This window comes from Pempheris klunzingeri, chromosome 6 (assembly GCF_042242105.1).
Source record: "Pempheris klunzingeri isolate RE-2024b chromosome 6, fPemKlu1.hap1, whole genome shotgun sequence".
In the NCBI taxonomy this organism is placed as follows: Eukaryota; Metazoa; Chordata; class Actinopteri; order Acropomatiformes; family Pempheridae; genus Pempheris; species Pempheris klunzingeri.
In genome coordinates, this window is record NC_092017.1 from 12,848,701 (window position 1) to 12,871,352 (window position 22,652).

Genomic DNA, 22,652 nt, shown 5'->3' on the forward strand with positions numbered 1-22,652 from the left:
TGCTGATGAGGACCCATGCCTACAATGATTAGTATAATGTTTACCTATAATGAAATGCAGAGTAGAGACAAAAAATGCATCAAATGATTTAAAGTTGAATGAGCAGTTTGAGTTATCTTGTCCTCAAAAGAAAAACATACTTTATTCTAATCTGAAAACTCATATTATCCACGCGTATAGATCAGCGATCTTTTTCATGCTGTTAGACAGATTAGCTTTTAGTCAATCCATTGATTACTCATTTGAGAGAAAATGAACTGCCAACAATTCAAATTATTCCAATCAGCAAGGTCATTTAAAAATCAAAAACGGTTGCTCCTCCAGCTTCTCTCTTCATTGTTTCTCCCTGAATATTTTTGTGTCTTTGCGTGCCCCCCCTCCTAAAAAAAAAAGCAATCTGAAAGCATCACCTCAGGCTCAGAGAAATTGAGACAGGCATTTTTCAGAGCAAACAATTAATCAATTAATTGGAAAAATAATTGCAAGATGAAATGATAATGAAAATGAATGTCACAGCCCTTCAAGGCACACATTAGGCACAGGACTCCCAGTATGATTAGATATCCCAGAAATGGATATTTTTGTGGTTGCTTCAGGAGAAAGAGCATAGAAACAGATTGACTTTCACTGAGATGTGAAATTGACCAAAATAGTCTCTTTCACTCTTGCTGTAACTCAGCTGGAGTCCACGTGATCAGCACCAGACAGGAGAATTAATGGCAGTGGGGTGTTGAGGGGAATGCTGGGAGGATTGTCCACCAATCCAAGTCTCAGCCATCTCCTTCAGATATCCTCCTCTGAAGTGACCTTTGCCTTCGTTACCCCAGCTTCTTCCCAGCTGCTCCCTGGATAAAGCCCTCTGATCCTGGGAAGCTTATCACCAAAGTCGGCCTGGGTCTTCACTCTCTTTGTTGCACATGTAATTGCATCGTATTGAAGCAGAGAGCTGTGGAGGGCAGGAGAGGAGAGTCATCACACACCAGATGAATGTGCGTGACTCCTCTGGTGAGAGTGGTACAACTCAGCTGCAGAGGGGAGAATGGCTTCAGCTGGGGGCTCCCTACGTGAGCGACTGCCTCAAATGGGACCCCTCGCTGCTCTCCGCCTGGCCCCACTCCACCTCCAAGCTGCCTCCAAAAGGGACAGAAATGTTTCATACTGGCACATTCGGTGGCTCGGCCCAGATGGAGTCTTTGTTCCTTCTCTCAAATACACACGTGTGCGCACACATGCACGTCTGTCTGCACAAAAAACCTGACACATGCAAATGGACAAGCACACACATGCATGCACTCTTCCAAACCACACTGCAGCATAAAGCCAGGATCATGATGACAGGGGGTGGTGTGATTCTCTTGTCCTCTGTCGTGTTCACATTAGTCATATGCAAATGGGCATTGTGCACAGAGAATGACACAAATCCACCATGTCTAAACCCTCAAAGAAGACTGGTGACGGCTATTTAGTTAACATGATTTATTAAGGTGTTTGACCCAGTTAGCACATGCAGCCATTACATGGTGTTTGTTTCAGGTGCTTAGAGAAATGGAATCTGTCATAGTTGAAATTTCAGGACATGAAGAAGATTAAAATGAAAAGGAATTTATTAATGTTCACTGTTTGATTTTGAATGATGAAACTAAGAACTGGAGAGAGTGAGACAGAGAACAATTAGGATGTGCAATATTTTGTCTGTCAGCCACATCTTTATTATGTGACTTATTCATTATGATCCTCCTCAAGTCTGTCTGAACAGAAAGGATCAGTAATATGTTTGAATTCATCGCATGATGTTAAATACTCATACTTAGCGGTGTTAGATCCTCTTTTGTGTTCACATAATCTGGAAATTAAGCAGCGTTCAGTTTTGTTCATAATCAGCATCAGCGCCAGGACATTAGAGGTGATATCACATCAGCACTGTCCACACTAGAGCCCTGCAGGTCGTCTCTCATGTCTTCTTCTGTTTTCATGTCTCCTCATTTTGTCTTCTGTCATGTTTTGTGCTGCATGAACACCTGCCCATGCACCATTGTCTGTCTAGATGTTTTGTTAATATTTTAAAGGTTAATTGTGTCTACTATGTATATGAATGTGAACTGCTGGCATTTTGCACCTTGACCAGGGACGAGAGTTGAAAAATAGCTTCCTTACGCTAATACTGGCACATTTACAGAAATGTTCATTAATGTGTACCGTCCCTGTTAAATAAATAAATAAATAAATAAATAAAATATACAGTTAACTTATACTCTCAGTGTAAAGACTGTAAGTGATTGTGTTGTATCAAAATGTCTTGCTCTCCCAAATCATTCTGAACTTGACCTCTTTGGTTAGATTCTTCCAAATTTGTAATAATTCTCGGATTTGTTCTTTTTCCAGCAACCAGTAGTTGGATTCTTGGTGTTACTGGAAGGTTTTTCCAAATACAATGTTATCATGATCCATTTCACACCATGAAATTTTTGATAAGACAAACTTCATGAAATATATGATTATTATGTGAGACTTAGAACTTCTGATCTATGAGATTTTGTATTTCCAAGGCATAAAGCTTGGATGTCTCTTTAATGTCACTGAGCAATCAGCTGGCACACCTGGTATTTATCAGCTGTTTATTAGCTGTGATTTTAAAGTAAAACTGAAAACTTGAAATTTCAACATTCTGTCCTTTTTGAAGTAAGTCTATTCATGTGTCTTTTCAATACACATGGAGAGAGCTAAATTACTGATAATGGAAACTGTATTTCAATACATTCATGTGGATTTCTTGACCTTTCCGTCTTTCCAAGATCAATTTTCTGACAACAAAGAAATTTAAATCAAACGACATGTAGCAAGGATTGGGATCAGGATAATGATGCTTCTGAAATAGAAAAGAGAAACAGGGATTCGGTGACCACAAATCACGTTATGCAGCTCAAGATTTACCATAAAGATCCAGATGGCACAAGAAAGCCACGGTTATCCCCGGCTAATTCAGGGAAGAGACTGTTCAAACATTTCTGACGGGGAGCAGTCAGTGACCTTTAAGCTGGAAATGCTCGGCTGGTATTACGTCTTCACTGTCTTTTTTCATCAGATCTGGAGGTGCGGAGCCGAGACACATCCGTTGGCTGAGGTGAGTATGAAATGCCAGTCTGTCAGCTCCTGTCTGGTCTCTGCTGTGCAAAGTCAGATGAATAACACAATCTAGCCTAAGTAACCTTCACTGCTGCAGGTTTGTTGGAACAACAACAACAAACACATGGACTCAGTGTCTCTAGTTATCAGCCTCGAGAAAAGAAACGTACATTCACTTCCACTTAATTGATCATTTCTCAGGATTCATATCACTGCAGACTAAACCCTTTTCACAACCCCACGTCAGTAACTGTTTTTGTCCAAACGCATCCTATAAATGTTTGTGATGTAAAAAAACAATCTCAACTGCAATACTAGGTAACTGGGATTTGTCACACTTTTCCCAGAGAATTCATACAGTGACGGAGCATTTTCCACAGTAACAGGAAGCAAAGTGAGATCCTGGCAGAGTGCATTTCATGACTAATAGCCACTTGACCTCACTGGGCTGGAAACCCCAAGTAAAATGAGAATCAAGGGTTTTTATGCATTATTCATCACTGGCTGACCCAAGTCTAACCATGAGCGGGAATAACAGAGCATCAGTCAGCTGCCCGTTAGGATATTAAATGAGTCCAAGAGGTAAAATCACATGGCTTTTTTTTTTTCTCTGTATGAATAGCAGACAACAAACTGACAACTGACAAGTGCATTTGTACATTAATATATGTATGGCTGAAGCTTTCATGTGAACCTTGGCTATAATAGACAGATATAAGGAAACATCTACTATTCATATGGTGCAAGAGATATAGACAAAATCACTTCCACCAGGCTCTCCATATGTGTATCTGGACAATTTACGCAGGAGCATCAACACAGAGGCCAAGCATGGATGAGAGGATGGGGGTGGAAAGCTGGCAAGTGATTTAATATAAAAACATGACACATGTGAAAATCTCATAAAAGGGAATAGGATTTTATTTTATTTGCTATATAATGGTATCAGGCACTACACCACCCTCGGCAGAAATGTAATTTACAGTCTACCGCCATTAAATAATTCACATCCAACACTCCTATTCACTAGTGGTTAGTTGACGTGTGAGTGGTTTCTAGATGTGCTGATAGGGAGAAAAAAATGTCCATGAGTGTAATTATTAGCCACACTAATTCAGCTCACAATGCAGCTAATCCTGACAAAGTAGAGCTGAGACCAATAAAAGATGAGTCAGTTCTGATAATGGCCGCTGAACAGACGTTGAACCCTACTGGTTTAGGTGAAAACATCGATCTTCCTGTAGCACCACCATCTGGACAACCTTTATGTTCCCGTCCACTTGTGGTAAGAATCTAATAATAGCCATTTTTTTTCCATTTTCATTCATCCAACAATTTTGTTTTGTGGCATGTAATGAGCATCACAGTCTCGTGAGGCCGCTAGCCTAACAAATAAATGTCTGGTCTTGTTTTCTCTCACAGTGCTCAAACCATAACAAAATCAACAATAAAGTCCAGGTACCATGATGGGTTTCTATGCACACAAACTATATTAAAAAATATATATACTAATAGTATTAAGATGGCAAATGTTTTCACAGAAAATAAATAGTTTACCAAGTCAAGTTGTGATGAAAAATGCAGGTGTTTTTAGAGGACTTGCATATAATACGTGCAAAAAAGTGCCCCGATTTGATCTTTTCTGCATATAATGACAAAATATAATAAAAGATAAAATGAACAAATTGACAGATGCAACACTTTTAGTTAATTATACTCTGTTGTTGCATTATCAAGGCTAGTTTCACAGACATGAATTAAGCCAAAAGATTTCACTTGGGGTTTGGTTTAGCCAATGTCCACGAAACTGCCCTGTTGTATTTCATGGAAAAGTCAAAATTAATGACAAACACAACTGTTGTGAATAATATTGTTGATTTGTGGTAAATAGTGGCTTTAAATGGTTTTGATTGTACTCTAATCTGCATTTATTTGGTTCCAACTGAATATCATTACTTCATCTTATCCATGCTACACTGGCCATAGTGCATAAACAAAGAGTGGCTGATAGCAGGACTGTGTCAGTTCTAAGTCTACTTCTGTGTGACTGTAAGGCCTCATTAAGGTGCTTCCACTCAGAACTTGCTGAGGGGCGGCAGAGCCCCCGCCTTCACAAGCACAGCTGAGAGCAGGTCTGCTGGTCCAGACGGATGAGGCACAGCAGTGGCTGAGGGATCTCCATGCTTGTTGTCAGAGTTCATGGGTGTGGGAACCTTCCCTCTACTCAGCGTGGCCTTGCCAGCACCACTGCCCCCTCCTCCACCCAGACTGGTCTTGCTGTTCTCCGCTGTAGGGATGACTGTGCCCAGGTGGGGGTTGCCTGCCACAGGAGTTCCAGTGGACTCCAAGCTGGTTTGACAACAGCACAGCAGCCGGAAGAAAGCCGCCCTCATCTCCCTGCTGGACAGAGTGTATATCAGAGGGTTGAGGGCAGAGTTGAGCACAGCCAGGGCGATGAACCAGTCCACCTGGTAGAGCACTGGGCACTTATCTGGGCTACAACCTACATCCAGCAGCAGCAGGAGGAAGAGGGGGGTCCAACACATAACAAACACTCCAAGAACAATAACCACTGTCCGCAGCAGGGCCAGTGAGCGCTCTGAAGGCCGGCTGCTGACCCTGCGTCCACTAGAGGTCACCAGGCGGTAGATCCTGATGTAGAGGATGATGATGGCCACCAATAGGGCGCTGAACACACTGATGCAGAAGACCAAATAACTCTTAGCGTAGAGCGGCAGCACTGTGGAGCAGGAGGCCATATTGTTCAAGCAGTTCCAACCCAGGCTGGGCATGGCACTGAGCAGCACTGACACCAGCCAGCAGGCTGCCAGCAGTCCTAAAAGCCTCCCCCGGCCTGCTGTCTCACACGGACGCAAACGCACCATCGTCATGTGCCTTTCAATCCCAATGGCCAGAAGGCTGAACGTGGAGGCACTAAGGGCCACAAACATGCTCCCTTCTCTGGCCAGCCACTGCACGGGCGTCAGGAAGAAGGTGTTGCGTCCTGAGGTAAAGATGTTAACTACATAGGCCACACCAGCCAGCAGGTCTGACAGCGCCAGGTTACCAATGAGGAAGTACATGCGGCTGTGGAAGCGCTTGTTCCTCCACAGAGCGAGAAGGACCGTGACGTTCTCCAGAACGATCAGTACACAGATGAAGAGCAGCACAGCCATCTTACAGGCCCCGCCGCTGCGAGGCCGATCCCACTTCCCTGAGTGGTTGTAGTGGCTGACGATGACAGTGTTCATCCCTTCCTCCAGTATGTTCCCCATCCTGCTGCCCTTCCTCGGGTACACAGCAGAGGGCGCCACAACACAGCAGAGGGAGGCACCGCTGCTCAACCTGGCAGGGTGACAACTGGCATCTTTGAGTCTTTAAAGGACCTGCCAATAACATGCAGATAAGAGATTAAATTTATGTTTAGAAATATACTCAACACCTTAATGTCACAAAAGTTGCATCCAACAACCTTTTGGCTAATCAATTTAAGAAAAAAGTCTGTTGGAGGACTCTGAGGACTGAAACCAATTGTTATACAGAAAAATCATAAATAGCTAATCGAAAATAAACACAATAAAGTTATGTATTAGACATATATACTTAATGTTATCTAACCATAAAAGGGCATTGCTGAAAGTCACAATATCTCTTTCATAAGTGTCCTGACTTAGAATATACATTTACATACAACACAATGTAGAACAGACTTAAAAAGAAATCTATGGAATAAGAAAATAAACATATGTGTCTGTATATGTGGAATTAACTATCTCTTGAACAAACAGTGGCAGTGACTGCTGCTCATAAATCCTATGACTTTTCTGACTGGTGAGAGTGAGAGACTGATAAAGGTTCCAAAATAACCCTGAAATTATGCTTGAGGGTGCATGTAACCCTGAGGTGGGATAGACAGGTTTTTCTCAGAATTATGTGCATCCCACATTACGCATCACAAATGTACTGTAAAATATGTAACGTATAAGCTGTTCTGCTTTATTGGATATATAATAATAGCAACGTTTGAACCCAATTTCAGCTGAAACAAGATACCTTCTCGTAGTGGTCTAAGACACTTTCCTGTTGTGGAAAAGTTGCTCAAAGCTACTTGGAATAATCCTGATAATACACAGACCTACACAGCTGGTCTACAGGCTGTTCTTAACCACATCTACTGTGACTTAACGTACCTTTTGGAGTTACTGGTCTCACCTAAACATCCCGATGATGAGGCAAAATTTGCAGAGGGATATTTTTCTCTCCTGCGTAAAGATGCCCCGGCACAAAGAATGCTGTTGCCAAAAATGTGTTACCGTCGTCGCGAAGTCAAAAGTCCATTAAAGTTTCCAGTCAGTGAAGTTTTGCCTCCAAACATCCACAATGTGGTGAGTCCTGGCGTCCTCTCCTCACTGTGACTCTGCAGCCCCTATCGTCCGGCTCTCACCCCTCCCAGCCGGTGGGGCGGGTCTTCCACTACATTTACTCTTTCCCATTAATTATGAGTCAGGACATAGATCAGAGCCACTCGTGCCATCATGTCAGGCAATTGAATGTTGTACAGACGTGTTGTCTTGGTTTGCATTTTCAAACAAGCAGCCAGGGAGAATTTGATTGATGTGTGCATTTTGTGTAGTTTTAAGAGTTTGTTTTTGTCCTTCTCAAGCAGAGAGCAGCTCAATGTTGCACACCTAATTTGTCTGTGGCATGAAATTGCTGCACTTACTTGTCCCAACACATATTTGGCTACAGTTATTGCCGCAAGGCCTTCTGTGTTCCCTGAAGTCATCCTCTAATAGCCTGCCTTGAACATCTACTGTTCTGGTTTGGTTCCATTTGGTTCCAACTTCATATTTTTCATTTTGGCTAACTGATGTGTGTTTTAGGGTGGAAATGGGTGCGTGTGTGTGTGTGCACACGCATGTGCGTGTGTTTATTAGCTTTTCTGTGGAATTCATCTCCTCCACTTTGAGGCCAAGAACTGTTTTATATCTGTGAACTTGATGACTCATTGTTTTTCGAATAAAAGATGAGTAGGCCCCTTCGCTCCCTGGAAGTGTGAGATAGGTCAGATCTCTCCCATTGGAGCCAACTGGAATGGAAGAGTCACAATTTTTTCTCCTTTTATGCACTTTCTTAGTCTTATCCTAAAAAAATATGTCAGAAATAAAAAAGAAGACAAGAGTCTGGGATGCTAAATATAGAACTGGGATACTGTATGGGCTTTCATCCGTAACCTATGGCGTTGCATGTCCAGTTACAAAGAGTACATTGGGCCATCAGCTCAGTGGCAGTAAGAGACACCACATTGGTACATCTATTGCAGAAAGATCTAGTTAAGCAGAGACAGTGGTGGACAATGGACACATAAACCCTTAATTTAGCAGAAAATGTAAAACCAAAAGCAGAGACAAGTTGACAATCGTACCCCAATCAGGCTTTTCCTACTGCAACGTCTTGGTGTTGTGTGACTTGTGGAACCACCTGACAGGTGAGAGCACAAGGGAGAAAGCACAGCTGAATGTGGATGATGGTGTGGGACACACTGAGGACCACATCTGACCTGCTAATGCCTCCTCTTCAACTCTGCTGATACACCACCCACGCCAGCACCCCCCTGACCCACGCTGAGCTACACTAACTACACTATGCATTTTATTACAGTCCTCCCACACGGTCACTTAGTTTAGGAGCCATAATTTTTTACAATATTTGGTATTTGGTATATCTGTGTATCAGTTATCAAGTTAGAATTGTGATCAATGATGTTGAAATACAAAGGGTAGACGAATATACGTTTCTGGGTGAAATAGGTGATCCAAAATTATATTGGATATTACCCAAGAAAAAAACCACTGCAGTGTTATATAAAACTAAAGACATCTTGAAACAGACCTCACTATATACACTATTGTCCTCTCTTATTTCCATACATTACCTTCTGTCTGGAAGTATGAGGAAATTGATTGGATTATTATGAACCAACAAACGCACTATTTACTAATTTACGAGCACTAAAATTCACATGATGCACAAACACCCCAAAAAACGAGGGTATATAATGGAATATTTCTGGTATTGCTAATTTTACATGATTTGACAAGTACATGATCAAACTACTTCTACCACCACAGCATGCAACATAATATGACATAATAGTCAACATGGCTTAATAAAGAACAAAAGAAGACAAAGCCTTTGAGGTTTTCATTTCACAATATGTATCAAACGAAAATCCTTGTTCAAGCGGACCCATTTAATGACTGGAGCTTTTGACTGAGTAACGTCATGTTCCTCAGCAGATGGAGTTGATCAGTTGTCTTGTGGTTGTTTTGAAGAGTCCTGTCTCCATGGTCAAGAATGAACTTTAAATCTCAGTGTTTGTGCCAACATTAACCAGAAGTCCTTAAAATGCCCAGAAAATTAAACATCTACATGTGCAGCTGCATCTCCATTTGCTGAGAAAGAACTGCTGAAAATCTTCAGAGCAGCAACGGACCAAACTATTGTTCAAAAAATTTACTTTCATTTTCAGCTTTATCTGGTTTGACTGATTTATTCCATTTTGTATTTAGTTTGCAATTCCCACAGAGATATTAGCTCTTTGTATTGACTCAGCTCAGTGTACCGCAATAAAAAGGTGATGCCAAAGTAAGGTGACCTTCCATATGTGATAGCATGGTTGTAAATGCTACTAAAATAGCCTGGATTCAGTTGTGGTTCTGAGGAAGCTACTGTGTTTTCCTTTCTTATTTTCTCTTTTGCTTATGCCCACTTTCTCTTTCACACTGTCCATCACTTTTGTTTTTTTTCTCTGTTTCTGTGCTCTTTGTTTTCGCTGTATCTAATAGGGTAAAATAGCATGGCACAGACCGCGGATTGAGACTGTGATGGATGACAGTACTGGCTAACAGAGACCGACGGCATGACCAATGTTGATAAAAAGAAAGGGAGATGGAAAGAGACAAGAAGAGGCAGGAGACTAAGAAACAGTATAGCTGACAGTTTTCCCTTATTCTCTCTCTCAGTCCCTCTGGTATCACTGAGTGTGAGAGGTTACAGGCAGTCTGGTCCTCTTGCACATGTCAGCCCGGGCATTGCAGATTAATGAATGACCCCCAGAGCTGTTGACTTTACCCTGAGCAGCAAGAGATGTACAGACAGTCTGACAACCCATTTATAACCATATGAAAACACCCGGAGGCCTTGGCTCTGTGTTGTTGCAAGCTGGATACAGGTTTCCTGGATGTTTGGTGCTGTGGTGGAAAGAGGAAATGTAGCTACAGGTCACCAGATCATGAAAAAATGGCCCTGTTGTCAAGTCTCGTATAAGTTTGTGTAATTGTTAATACCGCTGCGTGTGTGTTTCTGCGTCTTTGTGTGTGTAGCAGCATTGTGAGTCAGGGCACATTGACGTAGGCTCAGGCAGTGAGTTAGATGTTTGGGAATGTAAAGTGTAGTGGGAACGAAGGAGGAGCTGAAGCGGTGGAAAAGGAAAGCCTCTTGGGCCATCACCCCACTGCCCTCACTCCTGCAGTTTACCCACACCCACTGAAAATTATTCCACAGGAATTATACAAGAGTGTTTGCTCAGTGCTACAAGCTCTGACACACTATTTTGATATGACATAGAAACAGATATACAGTAAATATGAAGTATGAGTATGGTGTGGAAGTTCACATCATTTTGGCAAGTTGTGAAGAGCCAAACAGTGTTTTTAACCGTACAACTGAATATTCTTCTTTAAGGAGAGATAAGACTATGACTACACCAGTTTATGAGCCAAATTATTGTATTGTCTAATGTTGATGGTGGTGAGCACCGTACGATAGGAGAAACTAACTCTGCTGGAACATGCCAGGGAGTATAGATATTGATGGATATTGTCAGAGATGTTCAGTTGTTTTTAGAGGGCCAAAAATTGCTAAATGAACAACACTGAATATGATTTTATCCTGCAAACATGGGACAATAACAGAGGGAGAAAAGTTCATATTGAAATTTCTTATTTCTTCAAGGAAAGATGAAAGAAAAAAGGAATTGGGTCTGTGCATAGAATAAGAGGGAACAGTAGAAATCATTCTTGATAGGCTCATTTGAATAAATAGGGCAAAAATTCTCTGATGATTTTGATCTTCATGCCTCTTATTTACATGTTATTATATATCCCAACTTATTACACAGCTTTGTTGAATGCTCGATTCTGATGAATTACAGCATTCTACGGTCTGTTATTTTTGTATAACAAATTGTTGCTATGTGTAACAGACTGCTGCTATGGATGCAGTTCTGATAGCGGAAGCAATAAAATCATTTTTAAATCAATAAAATGAATAAGAATAAAAGAATTGTGCTAAAAAGGTAACGTTTCATTATTATGGAATTCTAATCTCAGCAGGACATTGTAACAAAAGAAATAACCAAATAATCCTGTTAGTTTTAGATCATTGCAGCATTCTGCATCTGTATCTCGAGGACCATCACATATTTTCTTTCTAGGAGCATGGGGTACTTCTCTGTTGGAAGTCGTGAGCAGAACTCTGAGGGCTGATAGTATATCTGGACTAGCGGTGCTGCTGGTGGGTTATCAGTGGAGGTCTGAGCTCTTTCAGGGCACAGGGTGATTGCACGTCTGAGAAACAGCCTTGCTGGGTTCTTTTAGATAACCTTTTTATCTGCATCAAGCTCAAAATAGCAACATCAAAGGATGCACAGATAGAAGGATGAATGAATAGATGGAGGACAGATGGATGTACCACGTATTTTCATGATAAATTTGTCATTTTGTTCATCTTTCTGTATGTAAGATTTGCGTTGAAATTTCAGTCAATCTCTCTCTTTTTACAGCGATACATGTGAAAAGATAAGCACCTGTAGATGAAGGGCAAAAAGATGAGTTTTCATCCTGGCTGTCAGTAATAGGCAGGAGGGAGGGAAATAGAGGAACTATCAGTAAAGATGTCAACTTCTTTGACATCTTTATTCTGCATCTTTAAACCAAGTTTTAGCAGATCTAGATTACTTCAGTCTGGTTTCTCAGCTTCAACACACACAACCTTTTGACAATACAATTTGGAATTATTATAAATCAGAATCAGAAAAAACTCCATGTTTATTTTGAAAGCCTGCATGATTGATGAATTTCAAATTCTGCAATTTAGGACATTAAAGACTTGCAGTAAAACACAGTGAAAAAGCTCTTGATCTCCAAATGACATTAAGTGCTTGTTAACATGGCGCTACATCTGAATTCTTCATCATGGCCCCCTCATCTTTAAAATATCAGCATGTCTGTTCTCACACAATCACTCTGGAACTTTCAAAGTTGAGGTCCTTATTTTATTTTTTTTTTTTTACCATAGGGGGACCTTAAACACAGAATAGACTTCAAGCCTTTGCTTTGCCAAAATATGTTATAAATAACTTTGACTTCGGTCATGTAAACACTCATGCCCAATTTTCTCAGAACTGCTTGTCCGATGTCTGGGAAAGCTTGTGCTAGATTCCTGTGTGAGTGTGTGTGCGTGTGTGTGTGCGTGTGTGTGAATGCAAGACAAATGAGTTTGTGCAGAAAATGAGTTGACCGTGGGCATGATGCATGCTTATCCCCATTCATGTGTGTTTGTGTTATCATCATTACTTCACACCAGAACTCTGATTCTCTATTCATCTCTATCTAAACACAAACATGAAGGGGCTGGCCGACATACAGAGCAGAAATCATGCATCCTGTTTTAGGAAGTTTGTATATATTGTCTGGCTGTGCTTTGTCTGTCTGCTGCTCTATAAGAAAGGGTCAAAGGTACATTTCCCTTGAGGCAAGGCGTAGTGGTCATGCAGTCCAGTTTGTAGTGCTCCACATATGGTCAACTCTGACCCCCAATCATACACAATCTACCACCCCCAACACCCACCTCACCACCAATCTCTGTAAGTCCAAAGGCCCCCCATGCCCCTGCCTCTGCCCCACACCCTCAGCTCCCCAAAGAAATGCAGCTGGGGCCTGAGAACAAAGTAGCACACTGACAGAAACAGACCAGAGTCCATTTCCAAATGCCATCAGTACAGATTTAGACTCACTTTGACCTTTCAAAGACAAGCTCATATATTTTTTTCTCCCTTTGTGTCTTTCACTGAGTTTAACAGTTAATATTGGTACAACATGGTGCAGGGACAACAGGACCTCACAAAACCCGTAAATACTACTACCCGTAAATAATAGTACATAAATTAGATGAATACATAAATATACTATATGTACATATCACACACATATGAAGTTTTATGATGCATTCAATATCAGTTTCTTTCTGTTTCTTTCTCACAAGATACTACACCATCAACAAAAATTAGAACTAACTAGACTGCTAAATAGATCTTGCAGTTGGGTTTTTCATAGCTTTCTCACCATTGTCATTATATTGTTATGTTTTTTTTTTAAATTATATGACTCTTTACATTCCTACAGATCAAACATTTCCCAGACTAAGCTATTTAAGATATCATAGGAAGCCTAATTTCGGCCAGGCACTAACACATCAGCAGGTGTTTATAACAAGAAGTTAAATGCATGAATAACATTGTGGGTAATGTGGCATCAGTTTTCATCATGTGCTTTCAGAAACACACTGTGAAACTTTTAAATACTCTGTGCTGGCTTACAGTAAGGGAATGTAAGATTATGTGGGCATATTGCTGTGTGTATCCGAAGTCCAGAGGTATTTTCCCAGCATGTGACCCTGCCATAGTGGCTGTGTGAAATGAATGGTGTGTGTTTGTGAATGAATTACTCTGTGAATGGCACATCAGTCACAGCCGGGCTAACAGCCTTACTCTGACAGTAGGCTCTCTGGCCTGTGTGACGCGGCGATGCTCTGCATAGAGAAAGGCTCGATAGAGATCTGCAGAGGTAGTAAAGGCTGCCATGGTGACCGCTCAACCAGCAACAACAATAAGACAGGCCAGCCATCGGGCACGGCCATGCTAAAGCTCCCTGGCTCCAGAGACACACTGGACAAAATAAAGGCTAAAAACACATTTCACTTCTCATTAGACAGGGCCACTGTGACAGCTGACTGAGGGCTCAAAACAGGTCAGCTCCATTAAATAAACCCAACAAAATGTAGATGAATGAGTGTCAAAAGGTTGTCATGGTAAACCTGTGAATTGTGAAAAGTTTAAAGTAAAGCTAATTCTGCTGTTGCACTTATCTTGTAATATAATATATATGGTGGGTTTTCAAGTCAAACTTTATATTATGTAGACAGATGTTTTAACATCCACCATAGTTAGTCAGATTAACACACTTAATTGTAATTCCATATACTTTAGGTTGTAAATAATCGCACTGTTGACAAAAAGTGTGAAGGTCAAGTGAAGGTCTTGCATTAAAATCTTACATAGGCACATTATCACAGTATAAAGAGCACTAAAAATGTACACATTGTAATGCCTTTCTGTGTAATGTACTGTTTTATGTATTTATTATAGTATATTATTGGATTATTGTTATTGAAGAATTAACTTTTGAGCAGTATGTATTGTATTATGTGGATAGTTTAATTTGCTACACAGAAATGCATCACATCTTATACTGTAACTATAGATTTTTTAAAATCTTAATCTACAAGGTAGCTAGTAATCATAGCTGTCAAATAAATGTTGGAGTAAACTGTTCATTTGCAATGTAGTGAAAATAGAAGTTCAAACTAGAATAAAACTGAACCTAAGAACTTAAATGAATTTAAAATGAATCATTTAAAATGAAGCACCTTCTGTCACTGAGGGATGATCTCATAATCAATACACCTATTTCTGATACTGACATACAATGCAATGACTTTAAGAGATCAATGGACATCAAATATTCCTCATGTGGAATTATCAACAGCGCACAGGAGTTATTAATCCTCTTCTCAACCACTGTGCACAGTATTTATAAGAGCTTCTGGGCATCTGTGGGGCATATGTCGTTGCAGTCTATCTCTGGAGTCTCACACACACATCCTCACTCAAGCAACAAGCAGCCACACATACGCTGATGTCCCTGGCCTGCAATGCGGCGGTCCACTAGTCTTAACACATGACAGTCCGGTGCATTACTGAGATCACAGCAGTCTCCTCCACCTCCCAGTCAGCCACAACCAGTCATCCCACATCTGTCGTCCTGTCCCTGTCGGCGTGATGTGGGAGCCTTGGTGGTGGAGAGCAGCCAGAGGGGGTCCAACAGCAGCATGCTTCAACAGTGGACGAGAAAGGGTGACTGTGATGGCCATGGGCTGTTTATTGACGGAGTGTGAAGTGAACAAGGGAAAAGAGAGAGGGGTGAAAGAGGTGGTCAGGGTTACGCGGAGGGAATGCGGTGTGAAAATAAACGAGGAGGGCTGCAAACAGTGGCGCCAACAATAGTATGTCAGATCCAGGTCTGCCTAAGGTTTATGTGCCCTCTGTATAAACACTAAAGAACTGTCTGCTTTCTGAGATCATCTTTTCCAACAGTTTGGCCTTCGGGTTGGATCACCACAAACCTTTATATCTCCACAACGTCTCTCCAACAGAGCTGAAGTAAATCTAACAAAAACACACACACACACACACACACACACACACACACACATAGTGCTACACCCTTGCCCTCGCCTTGGACCTCTGGACTGTGTTCCCTGGAGTCGAAACCAAAACAATCAAACCACTAACAGGAAAGTGAGCATATGTCTCCATCACATCCATCACCCTCACAAGCCACTGCCAATGCCTTAAAAGTATTCTGACACACACACATTTCTTAACACACAGTCCAAGTTCTAGATGTCATCTTAAAAATATTTTTGAAAGCCAGGCGCTGGCAAATGAGATCTTATCTTTAAGTCTATCTTTGGCCTCCTGCATACATATATTTCAACTTCACCCTGTAAGAATAAGAGTAAGAATAAGACAGACTTTATTTATCCCGGAGAAAATTGTTGTGCCAGAGTGCGATACAGAGGTCGTCACAACAATACAAAATGTTAAAATACAAAATTGAACAGACACAATAAAATACAATTAAATAGTCTGTCCCTTTTTTAAAACAAAAAGTACAGATTGAAAAGTACAAATTTGTGAGACACTGAGACATTCCCCAGCACTGTTTGGTTCGACATCACCAGGCTAAGGTACTCCCCAGAAGAAATGGAGTGGACGAAAACATATCGAAACTTGTATTTGCAAAGAGTTTAGGGCTTGCTGGACTTAATGTTTTCTCTGCAGCTCTCACCCTAATGGATTGTTTTCCATGGATGCAGACCAAAAGATAAAGATGTGACCTCTCGGTGGACTGCCAGCTCTTCAAGACCGTCACCACGAAGGCACTCGCTCACTTTCTAGCTGCCTTGGAAAATGTCAGTTCAAATGTAGCCTCAGAGGGTTGAAAGAAAAACAGTCTTCATGGAAAATTAACAAACTACTATTGTTTAAAAGCACAATTGAGGAAAGGACCGTCTATAGAGGATGGTTTTCTTACATTGAGCATGATACAATTAGAAATGAAGCACATAACACAACGTAACAACTTGTAAGTGGTACAGTCTTGTGAATTGTGTGATTCAGAGCACTGAAAACTAGTGACCGTTGAGTAGTGATGTAATATTTCAAACAGCCCATATCCACTCTCAGCCCATATGATTGTGTTGGAGGTAAAAGGGGCCGGTTATGATCGTGGATTAACTGTGGATTCAAACAGTAGACCGGTTGTGCGCTGTATCTATGGCACATGTGTGTACACACAGCAGTGAGTCCTGGATGTGAAAGGCCCATGTGTCTGGGCGTCAGTGACTTAATGACACCACTTACTGGCCTAATTCACACTCAGGTTCTTGTGCGTATTTGAAAAAAGCAACATGTGAGGAAATCCCTCCAACACAGAATTGGTTGTGTCAGTCAGATTGGAGGAACACTTTTAGGGTTCGTGTTTGACCTCCTTTGATCCTTCCTCTGGGTCAAAATAGATTTTTGTTTATCCAACAGACACCATTTTAGCGTGTTTTCATATTGGCAGCTTGAAAAGTGACACCAATATTTTTCAGCCCAACTTTGCGCTTGAGCTCCTTTTAGGTGAATTCAGGCCAAAAATGGTAAATGTTGGGAAAGGACTTGTTTGGCCAGATACTCACGAACGAGAAGGAGTGATCGGGGGGGCTGGAGGGTGGAGAGAGACTAAAACAGGACAGGGCAGAGCCACACACATCTTTCCACTCCTGTGTTTTTAGTTGAGCTCATTGCGTCTCACAGGAAATGTCCTTCTCTGTTTCTATGAAAACTTCTTCTGCTATGGTAAAAGTCAAGCAGACTTTTAATAAAACAAGAGAGCAGAACAGTGCGCACTGCAAGGAAATGACTTACCACAGCACAGCAAGTGTGATTGTTACTATTTATCATATGATTAATTCTCTCAAACAGCTGAAGAAAAGTCAAACAATGTTAATTGTGTCCCATCTTTACTTTTACGTATGACCTCTCTTTCTGTGACTGTGTTGCACCAAATTGCGCTCAGATTACTCACACATTGTTTTGCCATGAAACAACTTGTACTCATGATCCAGATCCTGTGCTCCACAAAGTGCTGCCCAGCCAGCCACCTCACCTCATAACTGTGGTGAGTTCACACGCACAGCAGCACAATACACGGAAACCCAAGTCTCCTGAGTCTCATAATATCACCTTTGAATGTAACCATCATTGTGGGCTGAATTATTAGGCACCATAAAGCACGGCACTTTCAGGCTTGGTCCCTCTTATGTGACAATATTTGTCAGCACGTCAGCAAACAAACACATCAGTTATTGTCTCCTATAGATAAGAAGTGGGACCTTTTTGTTTTTCCTTCTTATTGGCATATTCATCACTCCACTGTCTGTCTTGCAAAGACAGAGGCTTAGAGGCATTTTAAGATAAAACATGGAGGTGGTGGTGGTGGTGGGGGGGTCTTCACTATCGATGTAAAAGCGGCCAAGGGTCGGCTGTGTGACCTCCTGTGTTTTGCTGTCTCTTGTGGCGTGTTGGTTTAGTGGGGAATCCGAATGGAAGCCCTAAATCCCAGTTAATCTGTCACAGCGCTGGGAGAGCAGGGCACTCCACAGCCACACTATCTGATCATCAGCTTTGTACTGGTCTGCGGCGGGCAGCCCTGCTGAGACACAAACATCCTGTTTAGAGAGGGAGTGGGAGAAAGAGAGAGACAGAGAAAAAAAGAGAAATAGCTGTAAATCATTAGTTAATTAACACGAAAGGACTCGGGGTTGGACTGTCTGTGAAAATATGCAATGAATGATTCACTGGTACTCTGTGTTAGCCACAGTACTGCGTTTGGTTTATTTATTGGTTTTTAAAACTAAATTTCTTTCAATACAGGAAATGCAATGTGTAGACAGAGAGATGTAGTGAGTCACATTAGTGTGCATGAAGAAGCAGAGCAAACAGAGCAGCCAGCAGTCTGAAAATTAGCCCCCACTGTACAGCCACTAATCTCTTGTCCCATCTGAGCCTGACAGGCACAAACTACATCCCCCAAATATGGAGTTAAGAGAGGAATGCTGTCAGGATAAGATATAAGTTAGTTTTCCCAATTTTGAAACTTGACTTCTTGTATATAACTTGGCAAAGTTGCTGCAATAGGTGTAAGAAAGTTGTTGCCATGTTAAGGTTTTTTTCAGTTCCTGAATCAACCCATGTATAGAGCAGCATTGCCCCCTTGTGGAATGGTAGTTATAAAGTTAGAACATCTACTCACATACAGTTATACATAAATTCGGCATTAAAAAGAGGTGCAAACAATTGTGTAATCAAAAAAGTGAAGATTTCATAATGAATAACGGATGTGGCTTAGTACCTTATTTCTTAAGAAAAACCTAGAAACATGAAAAATAAATTAACATCGTCAATGTGCGTTGTAATGTAAAAGACATTTCAGTGTTTTACATATTTCTTAAATTATAATGGTCTCTTTGAAGACCTTTGAAGTCTTGGGGTTCATATTTTGGTTAATTCTTTCTGGTAAACAACATATTTTGAAAATTGTTATTAATATCTAGACAATAATTAATCATTAAACTAAAATAATTAAACTACAACTAACTGGATGAAAGAGAAGGACACCTTACCATGACAGAAATCCTAAGCTTTACTGCTTCCTAAAATAACAAAGGGAACGCTGGAAACAATAAACAAACTCTGTAGAAGCTGAATGATTTTCTTCCTATAGGAACACTGTGTTATTCCAGTGGCATTTTAAACAATATGCGCAGTTCACACTGACGGAATTAAAATTTGGATGTGGAGGTTTGCTTGTGTTAAAGTCACTGGTCCAGAAACTAAAACGGAATCTGAGCTACAGTGTGTACTGAAATGATGATGTGTGGCTTACACAATCATGTGCCACAGCATGACGTTCAACACACACATGAAATGACTCACTTGACTGCATGATGACTTGTTAAATTTCCTCCCTCTCTAAATGGGCTAATAGGACTGCTGAGTGTACCCTGGTCGCCTTATCTTATCAGAAGTATTTGTGCACATATATTTTACTTTTCAAATTCCAAAACAATACACAACTGTGACCATCAAATTACACAATCACCTTATTCTGATCATGGAGACGAGACAAAGGCACTTCAAGTTTAAAAAAGTGTTCATGTTCTTGTGGTTTTTAGCGTCATTTTGTCCTCATGGGTGATATCATGCATTTGTTTACCCTGGTCTGCTGATGACCATGTGCTCTGTGTTTTACTGTTGACCAAATATTCATTCCCAGGAAGTAACCAGAGGAATGAGGAAACTTCTTCCTTCCATTCTTTTCCAATTAGTTGGTCAAAAAAGGAACTACATTACATGTTATTCGGTTTTTGATTGTGAAAACATAATGAAAAAAACCAACCCAAATGAGTTTCTGTTTAATTGCATTATGATATATCTTATTTCTCCTTCTTTTCACAAAGTTTGTCAAGAACATAGCGGCATGTTTTATCAGTGTTGCAGTACAGTCCAGTAATTAAAGCAGCTTTTAATTAGCTCACATGTTTGTCCCCATTCTGTCCTCAGCCTGGTTATAACAGCGACATAGATTTATTTGTGTGCCACTATCATAACATCACAGAGCTATATTTGACACGCATTATGTCATATTCAAGTCAATTAAACAGTTGAAAAGACTTAACACACAGATTTACAGTGTTACATGGTGACATGTATGGTGCTCTGTGGGATCACACTTTTGTGTGACATGTGGATGACATCTCAGTTTGTGGCAGACTCTTGTGATATCTCAGTGGTTGCCATGGTGATCCACACACGTGCGTGCGCGCACGCACACACACACACACACACACACTCAGGAAATGGTTATAGGTTGTGGTTAAAGTTATGGATGGATCAAGGAAAAGGTCAACCATTGGTCCAGCTGGTTCACACTGAGAAGCTCTTTTTTTTTTTGTTTTGTTTTGAATACGTGTCTATTCTGGAACGAGCCCTGATGTGGGCAGAGGCCTGTCAGCTGACTAACGGGAGTAGCAGGTTAGCAAAGGCTCTCAGCTAAGTCTCTGGAAGGACAGAACAGGCAGAACGTGCTCCTGGATCTGTCCTTAAGTCTCCACTCTTTTGATTTGCAGAAATTACAAAAGAGTGATGGAAAAGTTTAAAGTCTGAATGCTTAGTTGTATTGTCCTCAGTGTGTCTTCTGTGTATCTGTCAGTCATCTGCCTCTGCAGTCCATAAGGTACAAAGTCTAAGTGAAAAACTACAAACTGAATAATGAAGACAACCATGATGGAATGTGCTATTTAGTGCCTCTCCCAAACAGTAGCACTGGCAGCAAAACAGACCATACCACAGAGCACAGAACACTTACAAACAGACATAAAAGCATTAAATCATAAAAAGAAAGCTGTTGTGATCAACAGTCGCTTCTTTATTTTTTTCCCTGTGTTCCCCCACAGTGTGGGTGTGTGTCCCTGTCCTGGCTCTGTCCTGCACACCTGCTTTGCATCAGATCTTCACCTCTCCTTCATATCAAGCTTGACTCTTCTCCCACTCTGTGCCAGATTATTGTCTCAATTACAGCCGTAGCTGCACAGGCTCAGTTTGCTTTTGAGCATTGCTTGTGGTAATTTTCCTGTGAATATCTGTCTGCCTGCTACTTACTCACCAACACACCATCCCCTGGCCACATCACCTTGTCATTCTTCATTTCTCCTTCTCACTCTACCATTTTCACCCACCCCATCTCTGAGTACCTTTAAATTAAAACGTAATCTTCCTTTTAGTCCGTGCGTTCCTGCGCTACAGAACAATACCTGGTCAGAGTGTATCTTCAGCTACTCAGCATACTCTCTGCTTTGCATCCATCATTCATTGCAGGGGATACAGGTAGCGCTCTCTGCCACAGCAGGATGTTATGGGTCATGGTTCAGAGCCCAGTTCTCCACAATACACTGCAAACTCTTCTCTATTATTACCACATGCCAGAGCGTGTCCATGCTGCATCCCTGTGGACTGAAGTCTTCACTGCACCCATTTATGACCCACTCTCAATTTACGTTAAAACTCCTCTCCAAACTCCAAAGAAAAAATATAGGCATACTTTACACTACATACCAGGCAAAGCACCATATATAAATCAAAATGTCAAAATAAATCAACTTAAAGGTGCTTAAATAAGCTCACCATGTTTGTGTCATTATATCTAAGGCTCCTGTGCAGACTGACAACTGCTGAGTCTGTTCATTCTCCTTATTGATCTATTGTTACACATGCTGCTCTTTATATCTGAGGAACTCCACAATTAACCTCTCATTTAACTTAAGCTCTCACCAACAGAGGCTGTATGCTGCCAGAACAAATACACAACCACATGCTAAAGCTCAACTGTTACGAGTTCATCCATTGCACTTTTTGGACTGCTAGTCCGTGTGCTGAAATGATTGAAATCGCTAACAAGTGGACCTTGAGTTGCTGGGATTGTTTTGAAAAACTAGTATTCCACAGTCAAGGATCGATTATCATACTGAACTTGTAAGCCATGGACAAGAAGTTGAAAAAAGCACTCAAGTGCTATCATGAAAACTGAGTGAACTCCATTGGATAAGGTTGAAGGCTTTAGAAAAAAAAAAAGCTAACAAGTGAACCTTGAGTTGGAAACCTCCATTTTCTTGGGTATATTGAACATTTTAAATAAATCATACAAATGTTTCTCAGAATGTTTGCATTGCTACCCTGTTTTTCACACACTTATTTTTGTTAGTTGTGACTTGAATTTAACGTATCCTGCAATTGTTTAAAAGCAACCAATCAAAAAACAGATGTATAGTAGTAGTGTCATTTATTTTTGCCTTTGTGGAAACATTGTTAATCAATATGTAAAACAAAATTACATTACATGTGTGGGCTGTAGTCTATGTATTACACTTAACCATCTTTCTCCTTTTGATAAACTCAAAACACACAGTAGGCTATATACCACCAACACTGCCTTACAAAAACATTCAGCTTGTCTGTTTTA

At 40.9% G+C, this 22,652-nt stretch overlaps 1 protein-coding gene across 1 annotated transcript; it reads right to left on the reverse strand.

The window, feature by feature from the left end:
- Window positions 1-4,954: 4,954 nt before the first annotated feature.
- Window positions 4,955-7,455, reverse strand: s1pr3a (sphingosine-1-phosphate receptor 3a). The gene is made up of 2 exons (XM_070832419.1): window positions 7,314-7,455; window positions 4,955-6,509 (listed from the first exon to the last, which is right to left on the reverse strand). Exon 2 carries the CDS (start codon window positions 6,396-6,398, stop codon window positions 5,199-5,201), a length of 1,200 nt encoding a protein of 399 aa, XP_070688520.1. The 5' UTR covers window positions 6,399-6,509; window positions 7,314-7,455; the 3' UTR covers window positions 4,955-5,198.
- Window positions 7,456-22,652: the final 15,197 nt, after the last annotated feature.

Excerpts from the sequence above, each read along its gene's own strand:
- s1pr3a (XM_070832419.1), bottom strand. The coding sequence starts at position 6,398 with ATGGGGAACATACTGGAGGAAGGGATGAACACTGTCATCGTCAGCCAC.